This window comes from Fukomys damarensis, unplaced genomic scaffold (genome assembly GCF_012274545.1).
Source record: "Fukomys damarensis isolate Sample0158 unplaced genomic scaffold, DMR_v1.0_HiC HiC_scaffold_20, whole genome shotgun sequence".
In the NCBI taxonomy this organism is placed as follows: domain Eukaryota; kingdom Metazoa; phylum Chordata; class Mammalia; order Rodentia; family Bathyergidae; genus Fukomys; species Fukomys damarensis.
In genome coordinates, this window is record NW_022900932.1 from 3988273 (window position 1) to 4013890 (window position 25618).

The 25618-nt window shown below is 47.4% G+C and overlaps 1 protein-coding gene across 2 annotated transcripts in view; it reads left to right on the forward strand.

The window, feature by feature from the left end:
- Mapk14 (mitogen-activated protein kinase 14) overlaps positions 1 to 22117 on the forward strand; it is a 38506-nt gene extending 16389 nt beyond the window's left edge. Inside the window, exons 3-11 of one of the 2 annotated variants that reach the window (XM_010605356.2) lie at positions 544 to 655; positions 1395 to 1424; positions 1746 to 1793; positions 2978 to 3092; positions 3839 to 3910; positions 11693 to 11772; positions 16964 to 17042; positions 20594 to 20767; positions 21735 to 22117. In XM_010605356.2, the coding sequence (XP_010603658.1) occupies positions 544 to 655; positions 1395 to 1424; positions 1746 to 1793; positions 2978 to 3092; positions 3839 to 3910; positions 11693 to 11772; positions 16964 to 17042; positions 20594 to 20767; positions 21735 to 21802 (778 nt within the window). In that variant the 3' untranslated portion in view covers positions 21803 to 22117. Of the gene's footprint in view, positions 1 to 543; positions 656 to 1394; positions 1425 to 1745; positions 1794 to 2977; positions 3093 to 3838; positions 3911 to 11692; positions 11773 to 15799; positions 15880 to 16963; positions 17043 to 20593; positions 20768 to 21734 lie in introns of both variants that reach the window. The other variant, XM_010605357.2, reaches the window with a different exon arrangement.
- Positions 22118 to 25618: the final 3501 nt, after the last annotated feature.

Genomic DNA, 25618 nt, shown 5'->3' on the forward strand with positions numbered 1-25618 from the left:
GGGACGTTGTCGTGGAGCCATATCCTACTGCCAGCCACTCCTGAGAGAAATCACAGTTTGGGAAAAAATCTAAAGATTCTCCTACTTTGGATTCTATCATGCGGAAGGTTTGTAATAAGATGAAAATATAGTAATAGTGGATTTAAAAATATAAGGTACTTTATTTTGGCCATCATTTAGCTACACTGTGTATTTCTCCTGCAAACAACTTTTTTTTGTTGTTAAAACCGACACCAGTGCGTGCCTCTTCCAGTCTCCATCTTTGCTTTTTCCGTACTTTTCCTTTTTTTCTTTAGAGAACCCAGGAAAAGGTACAAGTAGGATTGAGTATAAATGTTAGATGAGAGGACCGGTGGAAAGGGTGGAACAGTGATGCTGAAATGGAGGCTCCGCCCTCCCGACTCTCCCAATAGGTAGTTTTTGCGTTTTTACCTGTTGTTGAGGTACTCTCTGGGCGGGCTTTCCTTGAAAGCCTTTGAAAGTCTTAAGAAGGTCAGCGCTTTCCTGGGCTTCTGCATGACTGTGTAACTCTCTTCTTGCCAGGTACCTGGTGACACATCTCATGGGGGCAGATCTGAACAACATCGTGAAATGTCAGAAGCTCACGGATGACCACGTTCAGTTCCTCATCTACCAGATTCTCCGAGGTCTAAAGGTACAGGCAGTGTCAGCAGTACTTTTGGGAGGTGAATCCTTCCCTCCCTCCCCTCCCTTCCACTGAGGGCTCGGGGGCCAGGGATGTAGCTCAGTGACACCGCTGCCTGCCTCGCAAGAGCGAGGTCCTGGGTTTGATCCCCAGTACCAAAAACAAACAAACAAAATAAAACCAAATAAGCAAACAGTTTTTCCTACCGAAGGTTCAACACAAAATCATGAGCAGTGATCATAATGCGATAGCCTGCCAGTTCACTCTGTGACCACAGCTAGCAACCTTGTTTCTTTTGTGTTTCCTACCCACGGATTATTTTAAAGCACTTCTAGGCACTCACAGATATTAATTATAAATATCTGAGAGATCAAGACTTCACTGTTATATCTGCAGATTAATAACTCTTGGTGTAATCCCATGCCTATCTGATCATTGTAATGTTGAGGCTTTTTAACACACCTCAAGGAAGCCAATGTAACAGTGGGAGGAGCAGGTAAACAATGTTTTAAAATCAGACGTCTTCGATATTTAGCGCCTTTGAGTCCTCAGTGGGCTGCGGGGTACCAGCCAGGCGGAGAGCTGCTGTGAGTGGAGCTGGCCACTGTGGACGGTAAACGTGCAGGGCCCTGGACCGCACCGAGTTCACAGCTCACTGCGAACCAGAGGTTCCTCCTGATCCATGAGAATGTGCCGAAACCTGCCCTAGAGTGTGACTTCATCTAACGGACTTTTCTCTCTCTCACAGTACATACACTCAGCCGACATCATCCACAGGGTATGTACCGCGCGTGGGGAGGGGAGGTGGGCAGAGGAATGGCGTTTGGCTGCCATCTTCACAGAAACTTCCTTTGAACACTTGAGATATTGATTGGTGGGTTGCAGCTTTACTCCGGGTTAAGACCGATTAAAGAAATTTATAATGGGTGCCCTTTTAAGGCGGATCTGTCCCAGATACTGATGTTAGGTGAGGGTGGGCAGTGCAGAGCTGGATGAGGGCTTGACCGTTGCGTCTGGGTCCTCATTGCTGCCATCCTGGGAGGGGGTCCTTGTCGCGCATCACACAGCTGACCCCGTCCTGTGTCTGCTTGGTTCCCAGGACCTCAAGCCCAGTAATCTAGCCGTGAATGAAGACTGTGAGCTGAAGGTAAGGGGGTGCCCCAGCGGTGATCATTTCGTTCCGTCCTGAGGTTGTTTGTTTGGCTGACCAGGCAAGTGTTCATCGGGAATGAATTTGTAGGCTGTGACTTTTTATCTGAGTACGTATTTGTCCTCAGGATATCAGACTTTGACACTTAAACTGCAGTGACATCTGAAGTGGTGCTAGGTGTCTTGTTTTCAATATAAAGTAAATCAGAAATGTAATATAGTAATTAGAACAAAGGGTAATTATCGTCTGACTACCAAGTAAGCAGTCCTCTTTAATTATTAGATGAAACAGATTGCTAAGAAGAATATTGCAGAAAACTACTCACTCAGAATAATTCAAATACGAGATTGGGTAATTGAGTATAAAAGAGCAAGTCGGGCTGGGGATTTAGCTCAGTGTTTCCACTGCCTTCCTCACAAGCGCAAGGTCCTGAGTTCGATCCCCGGTACCAAAAAAAAAGAGAGAGAGAGAGAGCGCAAGTAACTTTGGAAGTTTTTTGTTGCGTTTCATTTTTTTTAAGTCAACTTTTAAAGAACAATTGCAATATAATACACCATTTTAAGTGTACCTTTGGGTAAACTTCCAAACCCATGTAACTACCACCATTGTAATAAAGAATCTTCCCTTCATTGCAGAAGGCTCCCTGGCCCCTTCCTATAACCCTTCCACACTTAATCCTGCCTCCAGTCAGTGCTGCTGTGCTTTCTGACCCTATAGATTCATCTTTGCTAGCGTTTCCAATGCGTGGGATCCTGTAGTATGTATTTTTGTGCCTCTGGCTTTTACTTAATGTCTTGCTTTTTGCTGTGTGTTACGTGTGTCAGCAGTTTCTCCCGTCCGAGACTCGTGTCACCAAGTTGTGTTCCACTTCACGAGATCAGAAGTTGCTTATCCACCTGTTACATGGGCATTTGCTTTGGTCCTGGTTTGGGGCTTTGTAAAGCTACTGAGGCTATTCATGTGCACGCTTTTGTATGTATGTTTTTATTGTTTTAAGTCAATACTTAGGAGTTACATTTGTATTTTCCATTAGTTTTGTTTTTTGAAAGTATGATTGCTAGGTGTTAACCATTTCTGAAAGTGTTGTGTTGTTTTCCTGAGACAACAGATTATTCCCCGCCTGCTCTAGAGGTCTTCGTACCTTGCCTGTCCCGGTGCCTGATCTCTCTTCTCCCCCTCAGATTCTGGATTTTGGACTGGCTCGGCATACTGATGACGAAATGACAGGCTACGTGGCCACCAGGTGGTACAGGGCTCCTGAGATCATGCTGAACTGGATGCATTACAACCAGACAGGTGCCACTCGCGTTGGTTCTTTCTGCCTTATCAATACTAGTTCCAATGAATTTGGTAGAGAAATAGATGGTGGGTGTGGGAGGAAACATCTCTCTTCCCTTGGTGATCCCTTTAATGCCCGCGAGTAGAAAATATTTCACTTGCTTAGATGGGGAAGCGCGCTTCTATGCACAGCTTCCAAACTTTGTGATTTAGCAATTGGGGTTTTATTTATTTATATTTTCAGTGTAATTCTGTGAGTACTTCTTTCTGAAGACAGTGGGTTCATAATCTTAAACCCTCAATATTATTTGAGAAGGCTGTATGTGGTGGTGCACGCCTATAATCCTAGCACTCAGGAGGCTGAGGCAGGAGGATCCAGACCAATCTGGGCTACATAATGAGACCCTGCCTCAAAAAAAAAAAAAAATTACTTGAGAGGATAAAATATGCTAGTAATAAAAAAATTTCCCCCCTTATGAGTAGTTTACTTCTTTTACATTAAGTATGTTTTGATTTGACTTACGTATAAAGCCCTTTATTAAGACCTTTAAGTCACAGGTCTTAATAAACTTTCTTATATCTATAAAATGGGTATGATGTTGAACATGAGATGTCTTACGTATTAATTGGAATATTTTACCCCTGGTTATGGTGTCATTTGTGACAAAGTATAATAATAGTGTTGATGCATGTACTTTTACTTGATTTATGTATTTTTTTCTTGTGTTCGCCCTATGTGCTTTATTCCTCTTTAACTTTGCCAGTGGACATCTGGTCAGTGGGATGCATAATGGCTGAGCTGTTGACCGGAAGAACATTGTTTCCTGGTACAGACCGTATCCTTTAAGAAGTTTCGGATCCTTGTTTCTTCTCTGTACTCCGGTGTCCATGGATGTGTTTTCCCTCTACTTACCTGTAGGGGAGGCTCTCCGTTTCTTGCTTTTATGGTCCAGATACTCATGAGGTCTGCGCTCAAGCTGAGTAGTTTACCTGGCCAAGAAAAGGCTTCCGTTTATTTCTGTCAGATGGAACGGTTTTCAAAGGCTGAAAGTCATTTTTACCTGCCAGGTGTCGGGAACGTGCCCCGAATCCCATTAACCTGCCCCGCGGTTCTGAGACTGCATACACGGGAGAGGATCTAGATCCCGCTGTGCGCAGACACCAGCCTGTAAATCAAGGGTGTCTTGCTGGTATGTTTGCTTTAGTTCCCCCGAAGGGCTCTGTTGGTCCCTGTAATGACCTACCCGCGACCATTGTTATGCTTATTGTTTTACAACGGATAGTAAAAGCAAGAAGCGAGAAGGCCATCCTGTCTTGTGCTTTTGTTTTCTAACACAGCTTTGTCCCAGACTCAACTGAACCTCGCGTTACTACCAGCCCAGCCTACAGCTTTCCAGCCCCTCTCCTCTCCGCTGTGTGCAGCTTTCTTGGTTGAGTACTAATGTCATCAAAATGTGATTTATTGGAACTCTCATCAGTTCCACTTGGGGAAAAAGTTTAGGGAAATAATGTTAAACGTATGTCTAGAATTGGTTGAGGGATTTTTGTAAAACTCGGTTGCCTGGCCTTCAGATGGTTGTGGTTGTGCTTTTAGCAATGCTGCAGCTCCTCTGTCCTGTCATCGGGAGTTCTGATGCTAGACAAGCCCACTGGGTTCTAAGCCGCGCCAGTGTTCCTGCGTACAGGGGGTGAGCTTCTGTGACTGTGATGTTCTGTCGTCTGTCACGTGTTCTGTGCGTCACGCCTTCTGCTGGAGACAGTGCCTCTCCTCAGGAACGAAGCAACCTGTGCCTCAGGTGAGGCTGACTTCTCTCAGAACGTTACAGATGTAATAACAGAGTTCAGCTTCTCTCTGCTGAGCTCACCGCACTTCTCCCACCCTGGATGTGGTTACCTTAATACCTAGTATTTTCCCTGCCCTTTTTTCGTTCATTTTATCTGTTTCTCAAAGCTTGCTGTATATATTGCCACTTAAGTTGAGAGAATTAGGGAAGAATTGTGGTTCCCCTGGGTTGTCCTCTGAGCAGAGGCTGTCCCACCTTCCCTTCCTCCTGGTGGTGTCCGTACCTCCGGCTCCCGCTTGGCCAGCCGCCCATACGCTTGCTGGCCTCGACACACAGCGGCGCAGACCGTGTAGCCCGCTGGTTAGGAGCCCGTGTCCTGGAATCAGACTTCCTACATTAGGTCTTAGTTCTTTTACATCCAGCTGATGGCTTTGAGCGAGTTTTCTAAACTCTGTGTCTCTCAATTTCCTTAACTGTAAAATGAGAATAACCATACATAACTCACTAGGTTGTTGTGAGAATGCAGCAAGATAATATCTGCAAAACACTTAGTCTGAAATCTTTCCATAAATGCTAGCCATCTTCTTCATTACTGGTCTTGGAAACGTCTTTCCTTCTCCTCCCACTTTATTGTTTCTCCTTGAATCATTGATGATTAATGTAAAGAAAAATTGTGAGACAGGTAGTACAGACTAGAAGCCCTTGGCAGGGTAGCGGTAGAAAGTTTTCAGAGCACTGTGGTTCCTGAGCCTTTCTTCCTGTCTCCTCCCAATGGCCTGGCTCTTGTAGAACGCTTCAGCCCATAAGAAAGAGATTCAGGGACTGAGTACCCTTGCTCGTGTCAGTCGCCCTCTGTATGGATAAAGCTGTTTCCCAGGACTTTTCCTTGCCTACAGAGCACTGCATTTGGTTCTAGCATCATGTTTTTAACCCTTGCTGTGCATCAGACTCACTCTCTGGGGGCTTCAGAGTCCCCAGATGCCTGAGTAACACCCCGAGGACTGCACTGTAGGTGGTGTGCGCCAGCCATGGGCCTCGGGTGTGAAGTCTTGTGGTGACTGTCTTGTGCAGCAGGCTTGAGAACGACTAGGGTTTAATTCAGTCAAATTAGTTTTAATCTTGGCTGATCCTGAGCAGTTAGCTTGGCAGCCTTTCATCATTTTTCCGAAGGTGCTAGCAGGATCAAGACATTTCTTTCTAGCATTTAAATCTTTACTGTTCTGACTTCCGAAACTGCCCTGCTCAAAGCTGCTGGAGCCTGGTGCTGGCCCCACACCCTCTGCCTTGGTTCCAAAGGCGTGCAGCTGCTCTAGCTATGGTTTTTAAACGCAGCTCCCTGTCGAGGCAGCCTCCAGAGAATGCTTTTCATGGAATGCTTTTTAGTTCTCTGCCTGTTTTCCTCCCTGCCAACACTGCATGTTGTAGCTCCTGGACAAAACCCATCCGATGGAACTTCATGGTACTGCCAGTGTGTTCTGTCTGTTGTCCAGGCTGGCCTTTGTGGCTGTCGAAATATGGCTAGTGTGACTCAGAAACTGAATTGAAAATGTTTTGTGATTAAAAATATATATATAACAAAATTTACCACTCTCACTTATGTCATAAGGTGGTAAAATATACATAACAAAATTTATCATTTGGAGCCGCTTTTAGGTTCATAATCCAGCCCCACATCGGTTACCTGTTAGGTGACTGTCAGCACTATCACTCCCGTGACTTGGCAGAGCTTTCCCTCAAGGCGAGGCGAGCAGACCCTGTCCATCCAGTGGCCCAGCAGACAGACCGGATGTTAGGAGGGAGGGAGGATGCAGGCCGGCTCCTCCCAGGGTGGCGCTAGCTTACTTCAAGTGCCATTGATTTTGAAATGAGTGAGTCAGAAAATGTAGTTCCTGACTCTTGACATGACAGCAGACAGGAGAGAGAAAATGAGTTTGGCAGCCCTGTTAATGTGTCACAGGCAGTGTTTTCTATCAGAGATCACAGCCTTGGCTTGCGAATGGGCTGCTTAATTCTGCTGTTTCTCATTTCTTCTTTTGATCTTCCCTGCACGTGTTGCTGAAGTGTTCCAGGCACATCACCAGGCCTGATGTAATGAAGGCCTGTGTCCCCTCTGCCTGGGGCGTGCGACACAGTGGGAGCCCTCTTGTCACCTCTGCCCTTGGCTGTTGGTCATTGGTTTCAAATATTCTTCCTCGTTTCCAAAATAAAAGCCGTTTTCCTGTAGATGCTAAGAGGCATGCATCTTACTAAATATTGAGAAAGAAAAGATACTTAACAGATTATTCACCTGCTTGCTTCTCTGACTTGAGAATATATTTTCCCTGAAATTCTCAGGCTTGGCCACAAACTCAGGTTACCTTAAGAGACCTTTTGTGTACGACAGTGAAGATGACTATTTTGACAACCCACAGAAGCAGGAACGAGGCTGGGTTTCACCCCACTCCTCCTGTCACTAGGAGAGCTTCCTGCTCGCCGAAACACCAGTGGAAAGGCTGCTCACAAGCAGGCAGCTGCCCTGCTGCATCTCACCTTGCTGGCCTGGCGGAGGTTTCCAGAGTTGCCTGGAGCACTTCACAGGGACTGGAATAGCACTCTGTTACATTCCTGTAATTGCTGCATTACTTTTCATTTTTTCCCTTACCTGTTCATTCTCACTATTTTTTGCTTCTGTTACAAAGAGGTTGATCTAAAAATGTAATCCTAGGCCTAAGTCATGCTTTTCTACATTTATTTTAGAAGGGCCTTGGAAATTTAAGATTTTAGAGGGCCGGGAATTAGCTCAATGGCACCTCACCTGCCTCGCAAGCTCAAGGTCCTGAGTTCAATCCCCGGTACCACAAAAAGGAAATTTAAGATTTTAAAATTTAGCTGTGCATGGTGGCACACACCTGTAATCCCAGCACTTGAGAGGCTGAGGCAGGAGGATCACTGCAATCTGCGGCCAGGCTGGGCTGCATAGTGAGTTCAAGGCCAGCTTGAACTACACAGTGTAGGGGGCTGGGGATTTTAGCTCAGTGGTTTGGTGGCCTGCCTTGCAAGCGCAAGGACCCGAGTTCAATCCCCGGTAGCTGTGCATGGTGGCACACACCTGTAATCCCAGCACTTGAGAGGCTGAGGCAGGAGGATCACTGCAATCTGCGGCCAGGCTGGGCTGCATAGTGAGTTCAAGGCCAGCTTGAACTACACAGTGTAGGGGGCTGGGGATTTTAGCTCAGTGGTTTGGTGGCCTGCCTTGCAAGCGCAAGGACCCGAGTTCAATCCCCGGTACCCGCCAAAAAACACCCAAAAAAAAAAAAAAAAAACTTCACAGTGAAACTGTGTCTCAAAAAACCCCAAATGTTAATAATACTAGATATTGTGATCATCACAAGCATTCTAATATGCTTTTTGTGTGTGTGTGTACCAGAGATCAAATTCAGGACCTTGCGTTTGCAAGGCAGGTGCTGTGCCACTGAGCTAAGTCCCCAGCACTAAAATGCATTTTACACCAACAGAAATACCGTCTACCTAGGGATGAGGGGATCGAGCCCACTTACAAAGGGTAGCTTGCTGCGGAAGTCGTTGTGTGCCAGCCGCACTAGTGAGTTTACTGTGCTCTGCTTTGCAGCTGCTTGAAGCTGCTTCAGAGGATTTGCGGGCTTTCAGAGAGCTCTGGTGATGTCTCCTGAGGTCTGCTTGCTTTGTCTTCGTCATGCAAGTGCTTTTAGCCACTCAGTGGATTTTTTCTTTCACATTGTCTGTGTCCTCAGCGTGTAAGTATTGGCTGGCTGTCCACAGCCGGTACACTCCTGGCGCTGTAGGTGTGTGCTCTCTTCGGTGTAAACGTTTTGGAACAGGCTGTCTGAGAACTTCGTGAAGCCCGGAAATCCTTTTCGTATATAAAACTTTCTGTAGAATACGGTGGCTCTGGGCTTTGAGGGCAAGGTGGAGGCGCAGAGGGGAATTGAGAAGTATATCGCACGCAGCGAGTCTTTTCCCAGGCTGCTCCCTGGAGGTGCTGGGGAGAAGGCGGTGCCTGTGCTCAACCTCAAGATGGTGAGACAGAGTGGGAGGTGATTTACAGGAGTTGCTGGGACAAATGCTTACCTGTAGCTTTCAGCAATATTGGAGCCATAAAAAACGCTGAAATAGAGCCATAAATTATTTTTTAAAGTAAATAATTAATCCAAGCTCGAGATAGTCAGGAAACCTCCACAGCAGATTCTTGTTTTGCATGGATCTTGAGGGTTACTAGGAAGAGAAAAGGCCTGGCCCCAAGGGAGAGTGGACGGTGTTCCTTGTTAACAGCGCGCACCAGTAAGCCTGGGAGTGCAGGGTGCTTGGGGTGTTTGGTGTGTGGGTTCAGGAGTGGTAGGCAGAGGCACGGTCAGGAGAGGAGCTGGATGTCAAATCTGGAGGGCCAGGTGCCAGGCGGAGGCGTTGAGGTTCAGGTGTCCACGCTGAGGTTTGCTTCGTAGCAGGAGCTGGAGAGAAGACTGAGGCCTGGCTCCCCAGGTTTGGGGAGCTGCTGTGGCCCTCCAGGTAGGCGGGGGGACTCAGGCAGCCGAGGGGCTAGGGTGAAACCTGGAGCTGGGATCTTCTCTTTGGGTAGTCAGAGCAAAGTATCTTAAACAAGAATAGCAATTTCAGCAGCTTTATTTGCGGGGTCGTTTTGTTGCGTGTACCCCAGACCGCCTTTGCAGGGTGGGTGTAGTGTGGTGTTTCTCATAGGAGGGACAGATACATTCCATCTTGTCATTCCTGAAGAGTGAGAGTAATTCTAAAGGAACAGAGGAGCTCTCTTACTGATAATGGATCTGAGCGCGTTAGAGTAGGACAGGATCCATCTCACCCCCAGTCCGCTCTGTCCCCACTGACATATGCTTGCAAAAGTGTTTCTTGTCAATGTCAATACCTACGAAACCAGGAATACAGTTTAAACCTTCAGAACACACTGATTTTTGCAGAAGACAATTGTGTTTCCTACTGTCCTTACTGTAGAGATAACGTACACGCGTGGCTGTGTTTCTGCTGTGTCTTTACTCTCTGCAGGATGCCGTTGTTCAGGTCTGGGATGGACTTAGCGCGGTTTTTCATAAAGGGCCAGATACCCGGGGATTTAGCTCAGCAGTTTGGTGGCCTGCCTTGTAAGTGCAAAGACCCAAATTCAAATCCGGTACCAAAAACAAAAAAACAAAACATAAAGAGCCAGACAGTGATTATTAGGCTTTCAGAACCACGTGCTTTCTGTTGGACTCTGCTGTGGTGCTGTGAAAGCGGCTGGGACCAACTGTGAAAGAGCCGGCCTGGCTGTGCTCCAGCGCAGCGTTATGGAGAAAGCAGGCAGCGGGCTGGGGTTCACTGACTCCTGTCTAGAATTTTCTTCCATTTAAGTAGATTTTGTTTCTGAAAACAAAACAAGGCAAGATGCCAGTCATCCTATTGCATAAGTAATTCCGGTAGCTTAGGCAACTATGGCTTGCAGAAGCCATTGTTTTTCAGTTATGTCATCTGAGTATGTTTTTCCACCCAGTCCTGTGTTCTCAGATATTCTACACGGCCCTTATCTGCCAGATGTTACACTACGCCCTGGGCATGGATGGTGAACAGGCCATCAGACAGCGAGCAGGCGAAGTAATTCTAGGTGGTGCTCAGCACTGTGACAATCTGGCCTGTGCTGAGCCGGACCAGGTGGGGCGTTCTCGGGTACAGCTTCAGGAGGAAGTTAGAGCTGAGACCTAATCGTGTCAGCCTCTCCTTCCTCCCCACCATATCAGCATAGATCCCTCTTCTTTTAACATTTTTTTGGGGGGGAGCGGGAATTGAACTCAGGACCTTGTGCTTTCCAGACAGGTGTGGTGCTACAGAACTACATCCCCAGCTCAACTTCTTTTTTTTTAAGGCAAGTCCAAAAACATTGAAAACAAATGGAGATGTTTCCTCCTTCTTTTTTTTTTTTTAATTGGTACATTTTAGGCATACAGTACAGTTACATTCACTTTGGGGATCTTGTACCTTTACATGACAGGTCTTGGTTCTCATTTTTCCCCTTGTCCCTGCCGAGATGTTTCCTTCTGATTAGCACGTGCACATACGTGGTGAGTATACACAGAAGTGTAGGCCACCGGAAGAATTTGGGGATCATGGCATAGTATGGAGAGCCTTTAGGACGAGTGAAGTTATTCCAGCATTCTGTATGCATTTTGTGTATGAGGGGAAAACCCGCATCCAGCAGCTCTTATGGTCTCCTGGAGAAGGCGCGGTGCAGGGCGCCCTCTGCCGACAGACTGCTGCTCACAGTTCTGGGCCTTCCGTGAGGGAGGCTCCTACCGGGAGGGCAGGCTCTGAGCTCCTAGCAGGCTCCATCCACTGTCAAACTCCAACCTCGGGTGGTCAGGCCTTAGGAAAATGTGCACGAAGAGGCTCTGCCCCTAACGCCTCTGCCTTGCCGCTTTTTTCTCCTCTGTGGCCCTGTGCTTTCCAGTGCTCCCTTCTTGACTGGCTGCTGGTGCTTTGGAGGGTGGTCAGTAAGTGTAGTGAGCCTCTGTGTTTCCATTGCCACCTGTCAGCTGAGGCCTAGCCAGCTTTGCTTCACTTCCCTGGTGTGTGGCGTCGACGGGCACAGAACGCCCCAGGGCGGACTGTTGGCGGCCCTCGGATCCGTGTGCAGGGGGAGCGTGTCCCGTCCAAGTGACCATCCTGCAGAAGCCCTGGCCTACGTGAAGGACCCTGCTGGGTTGGTTTGGGATTTTAATTTTCGTTCTTGGAATATTTTGTTTTTTGTTTCCTTTTGTTTGTTATTGTTTGTTTTTCATTTTTATTTGTCCCAACATTTTCCTTATAGTCCACCATTAGATATTGATCAGTTGAAGCTCATTTTAAGACTCGTTGGAACCCCAGGGGCTGAGCTTTTGAAGAAAATCTCCTCAGAGTCTGTGAGTTGATGCTTTGATTGTAATTCTCTGCCCTGTTGGGAGCCTCTGCCACTTCCCTCCCATCAGTCCTTTGACGCTGGTGTGTGTGTACGCACGTGTGCAGTCTGTGTGCTGACTTCCATGAGGTAAGCGTGTGTGTGTGTGTGTGCATGCCTTGTTCTCTCTTTATCTGGGTGTGTACTTCGATGATCACGGGAGCCTTTCCTGGGCAGTAGAATCCCAGTAAAAATGTAATCTGGGTCTGTTCCCAAATCCTGACTTCATCTTTCTCAAAAGTTCCACTCACACACACTTGGAGGTTACGGTTAGATCTGAGAGCGTGAACTTCACATTGCATTGGTCTTAACTTCATCACCAAAAGAGTGAGGTGTGCGTTGTCTACATGCTGTTGGCCCTTTCCAACAGTCACTCGCTGATCGTTACTTTAGAATAGACAGCTCATACACTCGGCAGAAGGTGTTTGTTCCCAGCCAGGCTACCAACCTCCAAGCCCTCAGCTCCACAGGGTATGGTCATTGGCCTTCCTGGGAAATTACAGTTTACGTACCCTGGAACAGGCTTTGGAGCTAGTGCTTTCCTGCCCCAACACAGTTTGAGACAGAGGCCATGAGAATGTGACTCTGGCTTACTCTGGCTACAGCTTCCTGCTGTTGGTCATTCACATGGGCCAGAGATGTGAGAAGAGCCACGAAAGCTCATTTTCCCTCTCTCTGCTGCCAAGTAGTTGGACAAAGGGGAAAAAGAGCCACGGAGCCAAGCTCCAGCTGTGCCTCCTGGATGCGTTTCCCAGCTCTGACAGAAGGGCCCTCGGCCCACTAGGACAACTGTTGGGTGGTTGAGGCGGGCTGAGCAGGTGAGTCTGCCCAGTCCCCACCCGCAGAGCGCAGCAGCACCCTGCATCTCTCAGAGGACCATAGAGCCCAGTGTGGTCTCTCCGTTCCCGCTCTGACGGATGTGAAGGGCTGTTCTGGCCCTGTTTCTTTTTGTTTCGTTCTCCTAATCATAAGATGAGGAAGCCAGAGTGCAGAAAACCTGTGACTTGCTCTAGTCATGCGCTGAGTCACTTGGCAGAGCTGAGTGTAGATCCCCAGTGTTCTGACGACTCGCCCTAAGAACCTTGTGCAGATGCACTCTCATGAAAGCCACTGACCGCAAGTCACTCTGAAGGAATGTTTCTTTTGCTTCGGGAAACGCAGAAGCTGGGTTAGGGTGAATAAAGAAGATACAAGAGATGGTACTTAGGCAGAGCAGGGTATTTTTGTTTTGTTTTCTCTTTTCTTTTCCTCTTCTTTTTTAAAAAATTGTAATACATTTGCTTAGAAAGATTGGCTTTTTAAGAGGATGTGGGTAGAGGGAGGGTTGGGAAGGAGCTCAGTTAATTTGAGTGGTGCTGACGAGGCTGAGATCGTGGATTCGTCCCCCGAGTGGGAGTGACCACTACCCACAGCTCCGTCCTCACCCACACCCCAGCATCTGCTCGGCAGGAGTGCGCTGTTCGTCAGGAGGTGACCTGAAACACCCGCTGTGGGGAAGTAGTACTCATCCATCACTGCCGCTCACTTACTTGTAAGAAAGAAAGCACTGGGTGCGCGGCCTAAAGAGATGTGAAGTGGGGCAGGGGTGGCGCTCATTTCGCCAGCTCCCGTGCAGCGCTGTGCCGCGTGAAACAGTACCAGGTGCAGAGCCTGCTCGAATAGCACCACTGAGTATGGGACTGCGAAGGAATTGTTTTTCTCCAAAGCTGTGGTGAGTGGATAAAGCAGTGTTTAGTATTCAAAAGTGTATGCAGGATTAATTTGATGTTCACGACACTATCCAAGTACCTGTTTATCTTGAAAGCCCATGATATTGTGGTGCAGAGAATGGAAAAATAGCAAAGCCAGGTGAGTGAAAGTGCTCAAAGATTTTAAAAAGTTTAAAAAGTCATCATTGAAGAAGTCCAGTAAACAGAAAGCCAACCCCTGTGTCCATTGCTCCTGGAAAGTGGGGACACCAGCGTTCATGAGGAAAGCCAGTTGACATGTAACGGGACACTGAGTAGGGGAGGGCACTCAAGGCTTGGGGACAGGTTAGGATGTGCCCTAGGAAAGGGGAGCAGGGTCGCGCACCTGAGGACACAGGGTTAGGTTGCTGTGCCAGCGTCTGTAGTAACCAGTGAAACAGCAAAAAATCTTTTGAAGAAAGCAAAAGCCTGACTCACGCTTTCTCTAGAAATATAATCTAACCTCCTCACAGGAAGGAGACATAGTCACTTCTTTGACTAGAGGAGGCAAAATCACATCTGGTACAGGTCAAGAACTGCTCACGGGAAGGAAGAGAGATGGCAGGATTCTGACGCTGTGAAGCCAGAGCAGTAAACGGCCCCCAGAGATTTGTGTTGTAAACCCTCACTGTTATTTTTGTCGGCATGCACAGTACTGTTTGATATATAATTTGTTGTAAAGTAAATCTATACTGTGTTGTGAGAATGTTAAAAGAACTCTGAAGAACTTTTTAAAAAGAACTCTATTATTGATTTTCCCTTTACTGGTACAAAATACCTGAGGCCACCTGCAACTTAAAGGAGGAGAGGTTTATTTTGGCTCATGGTTTTAGAGAGTTCAGTGCATGGTGGTTGGCCCCAGAACAGAGTGTCCTGGCAGAAGAAAGCTGCTCACCCATGGCAGCCAGGAAGTGGGGACAGCGAGTGAGTGAGTAGAGGGGCTGGGGAGGAAACTAAACCCTTGCAGGTCACCCCGTCAGTGACCCTCCTCTTCCGCGTAGGCGCCACCTCCTGAAAGACTTTGGGGAGGATTTTAAATCTAAACCCTAAATGACACCACCTTTTGAATTTCCTGGGCTCTATCTGTGGGCTTAGAAAGCAGGAAAGGCAGAGTGGAGCTCGTGGCCCCATCTCTGTCCCCGGGCCAGGCTGAAACATGCAGTAACAGGAATCTAATGAGTAGGGAGTACTCACCTCATGTTCAGAGGATGAGCCGGGCAGGAGGGCGATTCAGGGAAACCACAGAGACACGAACTGACTGGGCAGTGGTGTGCGTTGGATTGTTAACAAGAAAGAGACTAGAAAAGCCGTTTATTAAATTATGCTGAAGATTTTAAAAATCATCATTTCTTCTTTCAGAATGCATGCATGATAAATAACAACTCAGTATTTGTGGGACTGGGTATTGTGTTAATATTGATGGCACAGTTAAAAGAGACTTCAGAGTGCACCTTGCATACATGCATGTACAGAAGGAAAACTTCATGGTGCGAAAAAAAAGGACTTCATGGTTCTGCCCTTGCAAGATAATTTCAGAATGTTTTGCACTTTCTCCCAGCATTTTGTTAAGTGATCTAGGTACTCATTAGACTTAACAGAGATAACCAGTGCAGCGTGCCTCCGATACGTTGGCAGCCTGTGCCTTTGCCGATAGCCTCTAACTCCCTCCCCCATCTCCTCTTTGTGTGGTTACCATTGTGTGTGTGTGTGTGTGTGTGTGTGTGTGGCATGTATCTGAAATGTACCACTGCTGGTGTCTTTGAACTTAGTGTTGCTTATCAACCCACATTCCCACTCGTGTCTTAATCGGAGAACCTCTGCCACAGAAATTTAGTCTCTTCCTGAATGGCTCTACTGGATATTTTACTTTGTCCAAAACTGAGTCAGAATTGTCTCAATCTCTTATATTTACCCAACAGGCAAACAGGTTTTGGGCATCAGGACTTGAAAACAGTTCTCTGGCTGGCATCCTGGATCAAAAGCAATCTGCTTTCAGGGAACCTAAAATATTTAACAGTACAATGATACTAAAACCCAAGAAAATTAATTTCTCTTATATGCATGACCACTCACTGGCTAATAACTCCTGCCATTCACCAAAGCATGCCTTAATAATTCGGCCTTGGACTCTGGCCTGGGGTGGGTGGAGAGCAGAGTTTTTGTTTTGTGTTGTTTTGTTAGCTTTTTTATCTTTTTTTAAACAGTTGAGTTGAGAGTTATTTTCTGCACTGTATGTTTAACAATGCCCTTGACTAGGCATCTAAGATATTAACCAGCTTCAGCAGATTATGCGTCTGACGGGGACACCCCCTGCTTATCTGATTAACAGGATGCCAAGCCACGAGGTGAGAATGGAGCAGACTGCACAGGGAAGGCCACGCGCTCGTCCCATTGCCTGTCTAACCAGCGCGGTCTGAATGTCCCTGCAGGCTTGCATGTGCCTGGGGTCTAAGGCAGTGACCGCCTGTGTGCTATTGCAAGATGCTGACATTTGGGGTAGAATGGCATCCAGTCTGTGAGACTGAAAATATAACGAGCTTGTAAACAGAACAGGATGCCACTCATATTTGGTTGTTTGAACTTAGTGCACGAGGGGCTGTGTGACCTTCCCAGGTCTGAGCTCGAGGTTACAGTATGCCGCCATGGGATAACTCGACAAGGGGTGTCGTTAACTGGCATTTATTAGTATGCCTTCCCTTCTTACTGTGAGGGGAAAAAAGAAAAACATTATAAAACACCCAATACTAAAGGGTGTATAGATTTAAAAGCAAAGACACAAATAATGTAGAGTGAATATGAACACTTAGGTAGGGTTGGGTGCTTTCTTTCCCAATTCTTAACCATTTAATCTAATTCTGATTTCAGGATGGGAGGGGATTGGGACACTTCTTTTTAAGGTGCTCTTAATATTGTGAGAAATTGGGCTAATACCTCAGAGGCCCTTTCCAGCAACTCCGTTGCTACAGTATTTCAGCTATTTTTCAGCAGTCTTTGTATTTAACTTTATTTCGGGGATTACTGTTCTCCGGATTTGACAGATCTTATGTGTTCCTTTCCCTTATCTCCGTGCTCAGGTAGAAGGGGATCCCTTCTTGACTGCTTTTTAGTACAACTCCTTTGCCAGTTTTTAGCTCTTTAAAAAATGACCGCTGAGGATTTGTCATAAAGTGCTACTGATTAGATATCTTGACCGACCAGTGCTTTCTAACTTCTGATTCTGTGATCAGAGAGCTCATGAACTTAACAGGATAGCAGTCTCGTTTAGGTAAAACACAGCTGAGAAATGGCAGGAATCAGGACCATGGTCATAAGTTCAGAAGTCGGCGTGGCAGTAAGATGGGTATGCTGCCAGTCTGTTCGCGGCAGAACCAGCACTGAAGACGGCAGCACTGTTACACAAAGTCATTCTGAACACTCTTGTTTTTATAGGCAAGAAACTATATTCAGTCATTGACCCAGATGCCGAAGATGAACTTCGCAAATGTATTTATTGGTGCCAATCCCCTGGGTAAGTGGACCGTATACCCTCATTCTGTGGTATTAAATATGAGGGACTGGAAGAAGTTTTTCCTTTTGACAAAATAAGGTGCCATTAATTACATCTTGGAATGTGATGATGGCATTTATTATCTGTGTTTGTATTGTTGGATTTCGGTTTTTGAGAACCATATGACAAGAGAATTATACAACCCCAGAATTTGGTGGGGAAAGTAGGTCGTTATGGGGTCTGAGCTGAGGGCAGAACCCAGCCAAGCAAACGGTATTGGGGCTCCACACAGGACCCTGCCCCCCACCCCGCTGCCGCTGGCTGCGTGGATCTGTCAGTCACACTCAGTCCCCTCAGAGGCCACGCCACCTTCTCTTTGCAGAGCAGCTTTCCCACCTCAGACTTCAGAGAATGGCTCCGTCACCTCCAGGGGGCCTTCGGGGACCCTGAGCATGCGCATTGCCCGGGCTCACGGAGGGGTGGGGGGTGCTCGAGGGCAGGCCCGGAAGGATAGGGCCAGGACTTGGCTTTTGGTTCAGTGTTAGCTCCGTAGAGCTGACGGCCACAGCGATCTTCAGAAGCTGGGTAAAGGCTGAGGTAGTTTTTCCTCTTCAAGAGCTTCGTCTGTAATGATTTCGAAGGGGCGATTCAGTGTCTCTGTGTCTTAGCACAGTAGAGACGCTGGTGCTCTCTCTCTGCACAGCAGTGGGTGAATTTGAATCAGCCTTGAGGATCTTCGCTGGGTCACACTCACGTCCTGGGAGGGAGCCACACCCATGAGGGGTACAGAGACTCCTACCAGAACTGAATTCAGGGTGCCCCTGCTCTGGGCCTTGTGTGGTTGCGTGCCCTCGCTCTACGCCGTATCCTCTACGTGGAGGATCTGCACAAAGCTCTGGTGGAGATCTCAGCAGGCCCAGGCTTTGGACATGGCAGTGCTCACCAGCCCCGTGAAGAGACTCACAGACTCGCTACTCCCTTCTCGGAACAGGAGATGTGTGTCCCTGCAGTCACTGAACATGCACATGCCGTGCTCTGGAGCCCTAACCTTAACCCTGACAAGAACTAGGTCCACTTAGCAGCAGAGACCGCTGACGGGCAGAGCAGACACCTTGGTGCGGTGGTGCTCAGCCCTGGGATTCTCCTGGCAGCCCAGTGCCGAGCAGCAATGTCAGAGTCCCCAGCTGGGCCCTAGAGCAGACAGACGTCCTGGTCCCTCACCAAGCAGGAGTGCTCCAGCAGCGGAACTAGTAATGGTTCTGCCTGCCAGCCACTGACTTTTTCATTGTTCTCAAAACCTGAACCAAAACTTCACTGGACCTTGGACGTTGCTATCTGTCAAGATCTTTGAGAAATCCCTTTCTCACCTCTGACCTTAAGGCCCATCACATAACAGATGTTCAGTCATAAGATCAGCAGCTGAAAGGGGTGTTTTTCTCAGAAGAAAAGAGTAAGCCACAGCTCTCCCAGGGTGCTGAAGTTTAACCCTAGGGACTGGAGCCAACACTTGTCCGCCATTTGTGTCTGTGTCCCCAGAACTCCTGAGTCTCCCACACATTACTCTGGAATTGGAATTATTCTTCAGCAAGCTTCCTCTGCCTCACCCACCCCACCACCCACATTAAGGACGGATTGGCAGGGTCTCCAAAGTGTTTCTGTGCGGCAGTACTGTGGCGGTGGCTATATTTATCCTCCTGAGCACTGATCCCCATCAGAAAGGTGGGACTAGGAAACCATCGTTTTGTAGCTCTCAAATCACTGATTTGGGAAGGAAACTCAGTGGGTGCTAAAAGCCATAACTGAGAGAGCTGATACTCATCTGGTGTCAAAATATCCCTCAGATTACTTGCTTGGGACAAAAGGAGAAACATCTTAACCCACTGATCAAATTTGCACCATTAGCTGTGAGACAAAGGGCTTCAATGCACTACTGAGAACACGGCATCATCTTGCCATATTCTTACCAGAAGTATCCAAGCTGATTCTTACGGAGGAAAGCAAGGGTGTGGATACATGAGGCACTGAGAAGCAACCGGGTGGCCAGGCGTGATGCACACCTGTATTCCCAGGACTGTGGGAGGCAGAAGAGCCATAATCTCATACACAGCCTGGGAGACTTAATGAGGCCTTGTCTCAAAATAAAAATATTTTAAAGGGCTGGGGATACAGTTTAGTACAAAGGCCCTGGGTTCAATCCCCAGGACCAGAGGGAAAAGTCATCAGGCTTGGTGGTTCATGCTTGCAATCTCAGCACTCCGCTGAGCACTCAGCTGAGGCAAGAGGATTGCAAATTGAAATCCAGACTGCACAATTTAGCAATTTAGTGAAACCCTGTCTCAAGAAAAGAAAAGAAAGGTGTGGGGCTATACCTCAGTCCTAATGAGGAGTGTTCTAAAGACGGCTAGACTGTCTTTTGAGATCAAAACCATGAGTAAAAAAAAAAAAAAAAAGAAAAGGTAGGACATTATTCTAGATTTGAGAGTAAAGAAACAAAATCAAATGTGTGGCATTGAACACATGAGTTGTAACAGACAAGTTTGCCGTAATTATAGAAATTTTAACCAAACAATTTTAAATGATACTGGACAATTATTTGTCAGGTATAATAAAAATATTGTGAGGGCTGGGGATTTAGTTCAGTGGTGCTGCCGACTGCCTCGCAAATGCAAGGTTCTAAGTTTGATCCCTGGTACCCGCAAACAGTTCAGAAAAATAAATATAAAAAATAGAAAATATTAATTTTTGAGCCTAATACTAGATGTTTATGATGTTCATTGTACTTTTTTTTTTACTTTTCTATTTCTGTAAATTTGTATGTTTTCATAGTGAAATTTTTAAAACTAAAATTTTATCCTAACACAGTGTCTCCTCCCATTCCCATGGAGAAATCTTCTGCTTGTTCCTTGTTTAAAGATCTGTTCAATGAATATTTATTTGTCTTATGTTAGTAAGTAAACAGTGGAAAGGAACCACCAAAAAAAGTCTGATTATTGGATTACTTTAGCTATCAGTTTACGTTTTGACTTAGCTTTACAGTGGTGGCAATTTGACGTTCTACAAAAGTTTGTTCAAACAAAAACCAGTCTTTTTTTTTTTTCATTTCTTCAGTACTATAATCAATATATTCTTTTTTTTTTTTTAACCTGTGCTGGGGATTGAAACCAGGACCGTGTATATGTGAGGCAGGTGTTCTACTACTGCATGATCCTCCTAGCCCAGAAATGTGGTTTTGTTTTTGGCACTGGTTATTGAACTTCATAATGAGCTACATCCCTAGCCCTTTTTATATTTTATTCTGAGATTAAGTTGCCCAGGTGGGATTCTAATTTGTGACCCTTATGCCTCAGCCTTGCAAGCTGGGATTCCAAGCACTATGCCTAGCTATATTCTTAAAAAATATAAAATATACAAACACAAAAGGGGGGAAGTGATAATATACCCTAGAGCAGATACTTTGGAGAATTCTTTATTTGGACATGAAGGGTCAAAACTGTCTGCAGATTAATAAAGCCTAATTTTTTATAATATGTTAAAGCTTCTCAATTTTTCCTTCCATCCTGTGCTACTGACAGCTGTCGACCTGCTGGAGAAGATGCTTGTGTTGGACTCGGATAAGAGAATCACAGCAGCCCAAGCCCTTGCGCATGCCTACTTTGCTCAATACCACGATCCTGATGATGAGCCAGTGGCCGACCCTTACGATCAGTCCTTTGAAAGCAGGGACCTCCTCATAGATGAATGGAAAAGTAAGTCCTAAGGGCAGTGTTAACAGGTACCTTGAGAGCCCATCTTTAAAAACATTTTAGCCAGGTTTGGTAGCGCACGCCTGTAATCCCAGCACTCGGGAGGCTGAAGCAGGGAGATCGCCCCGAGTTCAGTGCCAGCCTGGTCTACACAGTGAGGTCAAAGCAAGCCTGGGCTACACAGTGAGTCAAGGCCAGCCTGAAGTACATAGTGAGACCCTGTCTCAATAATCCAAACCAAAAAAAAAGAGCAAGACAGAAAACCTTTTCTACACAAACCACTAGCCAAGCCCATTAGAAAAATAAAACTAAAAGGGTTTCAACCTGCTCACTAATACTTGCCGTTGACGTCCACAGGATGAGTGTGCTCCTCTAACGGAATCTGTCTGTGGTAGATGACGACCTGGACCTGGCTTATGTCTGGTCTGATTTTGTGCTCAGCCCCTCACATCTGCTAGAGCTCTGAGGTTCTCTGGAGTTTTTGCGTTGGAGTATCTGTTTGAGATTAGCGAACAGGGTGTTTTCCAGTTGATAGGACCGAGGCAGGGAGGATTTGTTAGCTGTTGCCTTTGACCCAGTCAGGGACACAGCCAGGAAGAGAGCCACGTCTCCCATTTCCAGTTCATGTTCTCTCCTTAAAACAAGTTCAGCGCTCCAGTCAAATCCCAGTGCCAGGACTCCTTGTGGCTACATCCTCGAGTGCTCTGTTGTCCTTGAGCACTTTTCTCCGGAGAGCTGTAAAGAGGAGGCGCTCAGTGACGAGGCCAGTGAGAAGAAATGGGTGCTTTACATGGATCGAACCTATGCGGTCCTGTGTCCCTCGTGGTCATCATGCACAAGTGACGTGGCAGTCCTACGAGGTGGCCCCTCCCGGTGCTAGCCTTGACTGGAGTGGCTTGAGTTTAGAGGTCAGTGCAGCCAGCAGGGAGAGTCTGAACTCTTGACATCTGACATTTCCTCTGGTTTCCAGGCTTGACCTATGACGAAGTCATCAGCTTTGTGCCACCACCCCTCGACCAAGAAGAGATGGAGTCCTGAGCACCAGTTTCTGTCCTGTCGACCCCACTTCACTGTGAGGGGAAGGCCTTTTCACGGGAACTCTCCAAATCTCATTCAAGTGCCTCTTGTCGCAAAGATTTCCTTCATGGTGGAAGGGGTGTGTGTGTGTGCACGCGCAGCATGTGTGTGTGTGTGTGTGTGTGTGTGTGTGCGCGCGCGTACATGTCCTTATGGAAGGATAGGAGTATAATAAGAGCAATTATGATTACAGTGAGGTTAGGTGGAGTTACAGATGCTCACAGCAGCCTCCTGACTCAGGCAGACAAGGGCTGCCATCATGTAAGGGATGTTAAATGCAAAGTAAAAAATATTCAATGCCCCAATCCCAGTTATACTTTTCCACTCTGACCTGTCCTGGGTCCCCGCACCTGAGATTCCATCCCCTGTGAAGGAAAGCCTCGTTGCCCTTCGGTCTGGCCACACACCACAGCGCACAGAGAGGGCGCTGCCTTCTCGCTGCTTCGTCTGCAGAGGTCCCAGCCGTGCGTTCAGCCAAAAAGGACCAACCGGCTTCTCTGCGCAAGCCGATGATGAACTTGCTCATTGTGGGTCTCGGAACTTGACAGATTCTGTTTGAAACTGTAAATATGTCTGTGCCTTAAAAGGAGAGAAGTCAGTGTAGATATTTCAAAGACTGCAGCTGCTGAGTTCTGAGCCAGGCACGTACAGGGCTGTGAATGGCCACTGCGAGCCGGAAGTCACCAGGCAGCGCTCGGAGGCGGCCATGTCTGCGCGTGCGCAGATATGCATCCTTCGCCTTCGCTCGCGTGTCACCGTTTCTCTGCTTACTCCACGCCCTTGGTGCAGAGCTCTCCCGAGTCCCGGTATCGTAATCACGCGCGGGATCCCGCTGTCAGTGTGCTTGCCCTGTGCTGTCTACTAGCAGAGTGAGCCTGGGTCCTGCACGCCCTGCTGTTTGAGCATGCGCAGCCACCCATCCTGTTTTCTCCCGGAGGCCCGAGGCTAGGCACGTCCGTCCAGGGAGGCTTCTTGGGTGGATCCACCTCAGCTGATGCAGGGGCGCAAGGGACTTCATCTCTTCAGCCACAGCGCTATTTTGTGTGGTGGAACACACTTGATATTCCAGGTGCTCTTGATGTGAAAAAGCAGGGGCGGTGGATGGGTGCATTTTCATTTTTGTCATGTGATTTTTCAACAAACTGATTTTGGGGAGGCGTCATAGAGACAAACGATTAGGACTGTGCCCAGAAATACCCAAACTCTGGCCGGGCTTGGTGGCGCATGCCTGTAATCCCAGCGCTCGGGAGGCTGAGGCAGGAGGATCGCTGTGAGTTCGAGACCAGCCTGGGCTACATAGTTCCAGTTCAGTCTCAACTATATAGTGAGACCCTGTCTCGAAAAAAAAAATCCCAAACTCTGGAAAACGAGCTGTTTGTTCTCTTCACTCCCAGTGCAAAGAAATGCTGAAAAAGTGCGAAAATATAAGCTCATGAGGTCAGAAACTCCTTTTGCTATCTCTCTAATTTTTTTTTTTTTTTTTTTTTTTAATTACAAGGTGTCTCTTCCACCCCTCAATGGAAAGGGTCTTCTTGGCAGCTTAACACTGATTTTTTTGATCTTGGTTAGGGGAGAAAGAAATTTTCTCAGAATTTTGTACATTGCAGGAATTCTTTGAGAATGTGATTCCTTTTGATGGGAAGAGAGGGCAAATTATTTTAATATTTTGTATGTTCACATTTATAAAGATGAATTGTGCTCAGGGGTGGAGAAGTGTTGCTTTCATAACTTTCTGAATTTCAGGCATTTTGTGCTACGAGAGGGCCCACATATTTAAGCCTTTGGTGTAATAAGAAAGCGCAAAGCCAGTTGCAGAGTTGGCTGTGTGACATCTCGTGTTTAGGCCGCGGTCTCCCTGCTCTGTTGGTGCAGCAGCACGCGCACTCCAGAGGGACAGGTCGGACCCCGCTCGAGATGGGAAGGAGGCGGCTTGAGGGCAACCCTGGGGCCTCGCCGTGCGCAGCAGGGTGGGTTTCGTCAGCCGGTGTGGCGTGGACGCGGGGGGCTGCCCGGCCGCTCTCCGAGCTCCCTTCTAGAAAGGTCTCTGCGCGTGACTGTTGGCCGCGTTGGGAGCCCGGTAGGGCTCCCCCTGTTTCTCTGACGGGGAACGGCCTTTTTATCTGTATTCCTGAACCGAGCTGTAGTTACGCCATGTAGAGTGTCAGACAATACCACTGGTTAAAATAAAGCCTATTTTTCAAATTCAGTGAGTTCCTCAAATTTATTATGGTTTTTCTGTTGATTGTTAACTTAATAATATGGCATTGTATCAGTGTTTTTCAGCTGTAGCCTGGCATATATGTCTGACAGATCCTACTATTCCTAAACTTAGAAAACATGTATAGAGCTCGTTAGTTGTGTATCTTTGGTGAGTAGAGTCTGGGCCTTGGGTGTGGATGGGCAAAGCGAAGAGCAAGCCAGGTTAAGTGGCAGGGTTATGACACGGGTGGGTGGGGGCCCAGGGCAGGGTGAGATCCCACCCACCCCTTATTTTTGTGTAGCCTGCTTTAAAGTGGTTTTTACATTTTTAAATGGTTGGAAAAGATCAAAAAAATATTTTTTTGTAGCATGTAAAAAATAATGTAAAATTCAAATCTCAGTGTCCATAAATAAAGACTTAGCAGAATTTAACCACTCTTGTTTACATAGTGTCTGCGTGGCTGCTTTTGTGCTGCATGGACAGCTGAGTAGCTGTGACAGGGACTCCCTTCGGCTCCCTCGTCTCTGTACAGTGAAGTGCAAGTCCCTTCCAGCCTGGACGTCCGGAGACCGTGTTAGCTGTGTGTTTTGGTTTTTAAATTGCCACTGAGAAGGCTGGGTGTGTATGTATCTGTGCACGCCTTTTGCAGGGTTTTAAGCACATGTATTTTATGACTCCGTCTTGTCTTCATAGTCCTTGAAAATACTCTTCAAACTACTGAATTGCACCCCAGGATTAAAAAGCCATGGGGTCTCCTTGCTAAGTTCTCAGGGCCTGTGCTGGTGCTGGAGGGGAACTTCTGTGTCCCAGGAGGGCCCCTCAGCCGTGCCCAGAGGACCCTGAGAGCCTGCGTCGGGAATTCTCTCCTGGGCTGCCCGCCCGCTCAGGCACCTGGGAATAGTAGCAGTGATTAAAGGCGAGCCAGCCACAGGCTCTCTTCCTATCCCTGGCGACTTTTTCTTTTCCCTGGTACTGGAAACTAAACCCAGAGAGCTCTTGAATTACACCCTCCAGCAAATTTAGTTTTTTAGTTTTTATTTTGACAGTGTCCCTAAATTGCCCAGGTTAGCCTTGAACTTTATGATCCTCCTGCCTCAGCTTTCCAAGGAGCTGGGGTCATAGGCGTTGTGCCACCCCGCCTGGCTCCCAGTGACTGCTTGGGAAGGGGAGACGAAAGGGCCTGAAGTATGACAGGAGGAATAGCTGCTCCTCCAGAGATCAGTTGGAGCATTTCGCCTTCACTTCTAGGTGAGTGTGGCTTTCCTTCCAGGCTCGTGAGACACAGCCCAGGAAGACCTGACACCAGAAAGCAGAAAACGCTCGCCCAAAGTGAGCCCATTTAGGACTGGCGATGGCGCTCAGCAGCGCCTGCCTAAGGTCACACAGCAAATTGGAAGCGGAGTCCAGGTCTCACGGCAGCCAGCCCTGCTGGTCCCGTTTGAGGTCTCCGCCCCGACGAGGTCCAGGACTCCCGGGGTCGGTCTGTGTCCTGACGGGGACGTTTACGTAGGAAGAGGCCAGCTCGAAGGCTGGCTGCCAGGGCGACCTCGGGGCAGCAGGGCCGGGACCCCATCAGA